Source organism: Lathyrus oleraceus, chromosome 5 (genome assembly GCF_024323335.1).
Source record: "Lathyrus oleraceus cultivar Zhongwan6 chromosome 5, CAAS_Psat_ZW6_1.0, whole genome shotgun sequence".
In the NCBI taxonomy this organism is placed as follows: Eukaryota; Viridiplantae; Streptophyta; class Magnoliopsida; order Fabales; family Fabaceae; genus Lathyrus; species Lathyrus oleraceus.
In genome coordinates this window covers 6,948,952-6,956,981 of record NC_066583.1, presented here as the reverse complement: position 1 = coordinate 6,956,981, position 8,030 = coordinate 6,948,952, and the positions used below count along the sequence as shown (strand labels likewise).

Below are 8,030 nucleotides of genomic sequence, written 5' to 3'. Positions count from 1 at the left end.
ACCTGAGTCTGAGAAAAACCATAAGTTTAAGTTGGTGGTTGCATAGTGGACGCCCACAAGGAGTCTTCTTTGTTGGGAAGATACGAAGACCCCGCCTAGAGGAGATTCTCTTGAGATATTATTGCGCGGCGAGTTTTTGTCACGACGATAGTATTCTCAAGTTGGATCAATGACTCTAGGGACCTTTTAACCCACTATATCTGGCGGTTATGTAGTATTAACCTACGAAGTTTCAGACTTGTTGGGTTAATACGAAAGCCCCAATCAGATGAGATCCCTTGGACGTATTACTATCTTACAGTAATATTTCCAACCTCGATCTAGGACTCTGAGAACCTTGTTAGAACCCTGGACTCGAGAGTTGTGTAGTAGAATCCTCATGGAGTTTTCCTTGTTTGGATAATACAAAGACCTCACATAGACGAGATCTTCTTAAGGATATTATTGTCCGACGAGTCTTCGTCACGACAGTGACGTTCTCAAGAAACATCAGTGACTCTAGGAACCTACCAACTGTAGAGCCTACCCCTGGGGTTACATTAACCAGAGATACCCGTTATTTACCCGTTATTCTGATCTATCTAAAAACACTTTGAACCTGTGATCCTGAACATGTCACTACACTCATACATGTATCATTGCATCTGCAATCGTCATGCGTTGCATATCATTTTTCACCAAAAAAATAAATACAAAAAAACTCATCCATCCTTCGTCCATAACCTGCAGTTGATTTCCCGACACTTATATCAAACTAAAAGTAGCTCTTGAAAAACTATGGATCCATTAGAGCAAAATCACATTGCATTAAGAGGAGATGTTGACTCGATGAAAAACCAAGTAGACCAACTTGTGGAGGCTATGTTAGCTCTAGAAAAGAGGGAGGACAACATTCAGTAGACTGCAGTCGTAGAGAATGTTATTCTAGCTCCAGTAAATGGTCCTACCCAACCTCAGCTTCTGCGAACCCCAATTAATAACTCTATTGTACAAGAACGTCATGTTGTTCAAGATCCCTCATGTCATGATGTTGTTGAGTATCACAGTTTTGCATTCTCCGTGCCAGATTCCCATGGAACAAGCCTAGTGGTTAATGCTGAACAACCACAAGATGATGAGATTGCTAAAAGATGTTACGTGCTAGAGAAAAGACTCAAGGCCATAGAAGGACAAAATACTCTTGAACTGAATACTTTAGACATGTGTTTGGTACTTGGTTTGGTTATGCCCGCAGAATTCAAAGCACCAGAATTTGAGAAGTACATAGGGGATGGCTGTCCAAAGCACCATTTGGTGATGTTTTGTCGAAAAATGACCTATCATGCCCACAATGATAAGTTGATGATTCATTATTTCCAGGACAGTTTGACTGGGGCCTCATTAAGTTGGTACATGAAGTTAGAAAGGAATCATGTTCAATCATGGTTGGAACTAGCTAACGCATTCTTAAAGCAATACAAATATAATATGGACATAGCTCCCGACCGCATGCAGCTAAGAGCCTTATCCCAGGAAGACAGTGAATCTTTCAGAGGGTATGCTCAGAGATGGAGAGAGTTAGCGGCTTGCGTTGAGCCACCACTCTTAGACAAAGAGTTGATGCAATTATTCAGGGATACCCTGCAAAGTCCATACTTCGAAAGGATAATTAGCAACGCAACATCAAACATCGCTAACTTAGTGACAATTGGAGAACGCGTCGAGAGTGCCCTAAAAAGTGGAAGAATCCAAGGTGCCTCGAGCAACCAAGCTAGTGAGACAGAATCCCTCAGGGATTCCCAAAAGGAAGAGGATGATGAAATAAATGCAGTCATGGTAAATGTTGGGTATTCTCACGATGCACCAGCCAGACCTTATGGTTCTTCACCTTCTCAGCAATCACCATTTCCAACACCATGTTAGCCTTATAGGCAACCGGCAAGGCATAAAGCACCATCCAAGCAACCATGGACTGTTCCTCATACAAATCAAAGATCTCGTGGTCAAGGATATCAGAATCAGCATCAAAACCAGCACAGGCCTCGAAATAATCTAGAAAGAAGGAATGCTCCTCTCGATCCAAGCCCTATGTCATACAGTCAACTTTTGCCATGTCTGATTCAAAGATCGCTAGTGGAGCCCAAGTCTCTTAGGCCATTGTCATAACCATACCCATCTGGATATGATCCCGATGTGCAATGTGGATATCATGCTGGAACAATAGGGCGTTTAACTGAAGACTGCAATGCTTTCAAGGCTAAAGTGCAACAATTGATAGACAAAAGGTACATATCCTTTTCAGAAGGAAGCTTATTGGTGCACGTTAACCTCTCGTCATAATGAGTTCAAATATTTCATAGAGTACCTCATAATGCCAGTAGTTCAGACAGGAAGACATCCTCAACACTGGCAATCGTTGGATTGATTGGTTTCTATTTTTGCATTTGTAGTTTCTTTGTTGTTAAGAGATGCTTGTGTTTAAACATTGTTTGTTTTTAATGGTAATATTGATGAAGTAATGATGCATGTTTTGAATTAATTATCTCGCATTCGCTCATTTTTATTCTCTTATATCAAAAACAAAAAATACATCAGTGTTTCTCCCATTCACTTTTCTTTATCATAACTTTTGTTTTAGAAAAGATTTGAGGGAGGATGACGAAAACAAAATACCCATAATTGTTGATTGTATGTTTCGGATAAAATCTTGCTGATGATGTACATGCATTGTTTCAAATTCCCAAACACTTGAGAGATAAGGAGTTAATCCCTAGTCAACCACTTTGAGCCTAGAAGTAGGTGTTTCTTTCGGATGAACAAACCCTTCTGTTTAACCTGGGGAAGGGTAGTGTTCAGTTAATTTGACTACGCATTCAAATTTCAAGATGAAACATCCCGTATGAGGATCAACCACATGATATTCTTCGCACACATCCTGAAGTGTAGAAGGAACCATGCAAAATCCAAAATTTATGGCGTTTGTTCTTCAATGACCATTGACTTGGCAGTCACGACCTATCAAAAATAAAAATCAAAGAAAAGCCCGCTAAGTCGAACACCCAAGAGGCGACTTAGGCAAAAATTAGGGCAATCCCGATGGACTAAAAGCTTCAAAAGCAGTTCAGGCAAAAGTTAGGGATAAAAAAAAATCAAATGAGGTCACGAAAAAAATCTCAACAAAACAAAACGAGATTCAGTGACCACCATATCCAAATCAAAAGATCACCAACATCCATAAAGAGCAAAATAAGTGACTGTCATTTCAAAAAGATCTTACACTGCTAAAATCTCGTAAGAGTAAGTGTGTGTCGAATTAATTGAACGTAGGATTGGAGATCATCATGAATAAGAGGTGGGTTAAAATAAACTTTGAGACTTACATCCTTTGTTTCAATAGCCATGAACCAAACCACGTTACAACCCTTAAAAGACCTAATTGAAGTAGGGTTTATTCCGAAAGCATACTACAACAAGGTTGCGTAAACTGACTCCTAAGGATTTTCTAATATTCAACATCAATGTCATTATTCTCGATGTGTCTTTCACACTTTAAATTGCTAAATCAACATTACATTTGGACTCATAGTCCACTCGTCACACACTATCACATCATTCCAATAAATGATTCTTTTTCAAAATTTGCATGAATATCGCATTAAAATTACCATTTATAAGTGAACAATTTTAATTGCAATTCAGTACTCGACATCATTGAAATTTCAACAAAAAGCAACCAGTGGAACTTGACCATTCACCATAATCAAGATTACCTCATAACCCACGAACCAGGGGCATGCCACCTAAACATCAGTTGATCATAGAAAGATTATTCCTAGAATTGGCCAGTCTTAAACAATCTCCAAACATCTGTTAATCAGGGGCAAGTCATTTCAAGAATCATTTGATCCAGAGTAAATCATCTCAAGACTCTATTAACTAGGGGCAAATCACCTAGAGGTTTTGTTGGCCAGGGGCAGACCCTTTCAATATTCAGTTAGGGTGAGTTAAGTCGCTTCAATGCTCATACCGGGGCAAGCTACCTCAAGATCACAGAAAAGTCAACCACTCTAAGAGTCGGTTAACCAAGGATAAATCCTTTCATGGATCAAAATTTTGGGGCAATCCATCTCCAAAATATGGTACAATTGCTTTCAAAATCCTTTCGAGGTAAACATTTTGCATAGACCCATCACATTGGGGCAAGATGAGCCATACAGGAGCGAGTCCTCTCCATGTTTTCAAGCAGTTCAAGCAAAAGCTTTTTCGCACGTCAGCAACCATAGAGTTCGAGACAAGTGTCGGGGAATCATGCTACCACCCCATAAAATAACCTTTTGACAGACATAAGCATTTCTAGAAAGAACCTTATCTTCCAACACCCACACAGGGGCATTTTGAAAACCTGCAAATCATTACATAAATCATCATCACGCATTAGTCATGTCACTTTGCTCTAAAATAAAACCATGCATAAAATTCATCGGGTCTAACCCTATAACATGAACCTGGCATCAAAAAGCCTTGAAATGCAAAATCTGACACCAAAGCCCAACATCCCTTGACCATTTCAAAGTCCAGTTCTCGTCTGGAAATTCATTTCAAAGTCCAGTTCCCGTCTGACAACTTATTTCAAAAGCCCATTTCCCGTCTGGAAACTTATTTCAAAAGCCCAGTTCCTGTGTGGCAACTTATTTCGAAAATCCCAGTTCCCGTCTGGCAAACCTTTTCAAAAAAACAGTTCCTGTCTGGCAATTTATTTCAAAGCACAGTTCCCGTCTGGCAACTTATTCCAAAGTCCAGTTCCCGTTTGGAAAACTATATCAAAAATCAGTTCTTGTACGACAAATCATTTGCCAAATACCAGTTCTCGTCTGGTAAATTATCTCTTAATACCAGTTCTCGTCTGGTAAATTATCTCTTAATACCAGTTCTTGTATGGTAAATTATCTCTTAATACCAGTTCTCGTCTGGTAGGTCACCTATTTCGATACCAGTTCTCGTCTGGGAGTCAATTATTTTCACCAGTTCTCGTCTGGTAGCCTACTTTAAAAATCAGTTCCTATTTGACAAACAAAAACAAACTCAGTCTCGTCTGACATTTCAATTATTTTCACCAGTTCGCGTCTGGTAACATATCCTTCAGGTGTTGTCCTCATCTGGCAGTTCAGTCTCCTTCACTAGTTCTCATCTGACAGTTCCCATATAAAGTACAACCTCATTGGCAGTCAAGAATAAAACCCTACAAAAGCATCCAATTACCCAATTGCATTCCCACATGCATCACACGAATCATCCATACATGGTTTTCCTACCAAACAGAAAATTCAAAAAAACACAGTCATATCAATCATCAGCATACTTATGCATAACCTTATACAAAATCAAAAAAAATCATTTGCATTCTCATACACATCCAAATATCCCCAACAATTGCATACGTACATGCATCTCATGCATCATCCCATGCATGGTATTCCCACCTAAAGTGGAACATCATACAAGAATCAAACATAAAATATCAGGATCCAAGGTCATTCATGTATATCTTGGACATTTCTCATTTCCAAATAAAGTTATTTCCCTGCATGTGCTCATAGAATTATTTCTCAGCAAATCATTGTTCAACTTTATGATTAAAAATGATATTTCCAGCATTTTTCTTTACAATCATTACTCCCCAAGCAGAGGTTACCCTAAAAAGTCTCTTATGAGCTTTTCCCCTGCAGAGCATTTCTAGTAAATCTCCCTCAAAAGGAGTATTTTCTTAAAAATTTCCCCCAACAGACGAATATTTAAGATACTGCTTCATTTATCTGAAGAATCTCATTTCTCTGTTAGAGATACTGCTCTAAATATCCTCGGAGAGTCTTAGATTCAATTAAGATATTTTTCCCTTGCTGGAACATCTTAATTCTATCATATAAGATGCTGCTTCGACCCGATACAGAGAATCTCACTTTTACTGTTTGAGATGCTGCTTCATCAATATGAAGAGTCTCATTTCAGATTTTTTTAGAAATACTGCTCTAATATCCTCGGAGAGTCTTAGATTAAATTAAGGTATCTTTCCCTTGCTGGAACATCTTAATTCTATCATATAAGATGCTGCTTCGACTCGATACAGAAAATCTCACCTTTACTGTTGAGATGCTGCTTCATCAATATGAAGAGTCTCATGCCAGATTTTCTTTATACTGCTCTAGCATCCTGAAAAATCTTGAGATTTAGATAGGGATGTCATTCCATTACTAACATATCTCGACTATGACGTCCAAGATATTGTTCTGACGACTCCTAGAAAGTCTTGGCTGTTCCATTTTACTTTAGGATAACGTCTCTCACTATTTCTCACTGCATTTTCTTCCTATATTTTCTTCCTTGCATTTCCAAGGACAAAATTTGGGTCTTTTCGTATTTAATTACTTTCTACTACGAATGTACGAAGACTATTGTCATTCTCACCTTCTACTTCAAGATAATGAAATAGGGGCAGCTGTCATACCCCAATTTTGTCTGGGCATATTTAAATTTTTGTAAAATCAATTTCATTTTTAATTTGCATCATATGCACAGTATGACATGCATTCCATCATGAATAATAACTAAAATATCAGTCAGAATAAATTTATTGAAAATACTGGCAAATCGGTTGAATCATTTCTCAAGAACGTGCACAAATCAGCAGGTAAAAAGTTTCAAAATTAAAATTACAGACACCAGTATTATTAATCTACGGTTCACGTAGTTTAAACTGGTGTGCTCGTTGTTTATTTTAGCGGCTGTTTCGATTGCATTTTGACCCGCCTGAGCCTTTTAACCGGTGCAAATTTATTTCAAAATTTGAAGAAACGCTGTATTTTTTCAATAAGTATATTTTGTGCTGATCATTTTAGTGTGTCTGATTTAATTTTTCAAGCAAATTTGCATCCAACTTCTATTTATAATCAATCCTTTTATTTCTTTGTTTTAATATTCAAAATTAGAGATTTGTCTATTATTATAATTTTCTAAATTAAATTACTGTGTAAGAATTTTTAATGAATATTTTTCTTTAATAATAGATAATAAGAATTATTCATAAAAAAGGAAAAGGAAAATAAAAGTAAGACTCATCACTCTTCACACTCCCTACACGCTACACTCACCTCACGCTTCCTCTCTCACACGTTACCCTCATTTCCATCACTACCTACCCATTCCATCAATCTCTCCCAGCGAAAATAAAAAAAGAAAAGAATAAGGTTTTGTCCATTGGAGATTGTTATATTTTACTCTCTCTGCTGACTTCACAAAGGGGACCAACAGACACTAACTTACTCTCTCTCTCAAAAAATAAAGAAAAGGATTAAAAATGGAAAAAGAGAATAAGCCTCTGGGTCTTTCCCTGAGCGCCTCACCCTTAACCATTACCATTCTTCTTCTTCAAATACTCCATCGTCTTCCACCCTTTCACCACACTAACACCTCATTTTCGCTTCCGTCAAAACAACCAACCGCGCCTCCGACGGTTCTCCACCACTTCGTCCTCTGGATTCAACACCTCCAACCTTCGTCTCTGGTGAATTTCCATCCGGTTTAGAAGGCCCGTTCAACCATCACTGTATGTTGCAATAGTGGCGGTGACGACGTTTCTTTTGTGACTTAAAAACTCTGAAAAAAGACCAAGTTTTGTAAAGGTAAGACAATAACGACCACAACCTCGACCCAACCCGTGTTTCCGCAACAACGGGAATTTGAGCAACTTCGCCTTGTTTCTTTCCTCCGTGCTTCCACAACCGACGAAACCAAGCAACAAACCTTCCAGCTCTGCAACAACAACAAATGACAGCAGAAACACAACTTCGGTAAATATCTTGATTTCGTATGCTTACTGTGTTGTGATTTTAAGAATAACTCTGTTATTACAGTAACTTTTATCACTGGTTTGTGTTGATTTCTCTTGTATCATAACTTGTTGCAACTATTATAGTAATATGGATATTCTAAAATTGATTCCATTAGGTAATCGGTTTGAATACGACTTTGGCCTCATTATTCTCTACTAATTTCAT

At 38.1% G+C, this 8,030-nt stretch overlaps 1 protein-coding gene across 1 annotated transcript; it reads left to right on the top strand.

Moving 5' to 3' along the window:
- The first annotated feature begins 1,200 nt into the window (after positions 1-1,200).
- On the top strand, positions 1,201-1,902 carry LOC127078417 (uncharacterized). Its single transcript, XM_051018876.1, has one exon. The coding sequence runs from the start codon at positions 1,201-1,203 to the stop codon at positions 1,900-1,902; it is 702 nt and encodes a 233-aa protein (XP_050874833.1).
- Positions 1,903-8,030: the final 6,128 nt, after the last annotated feature.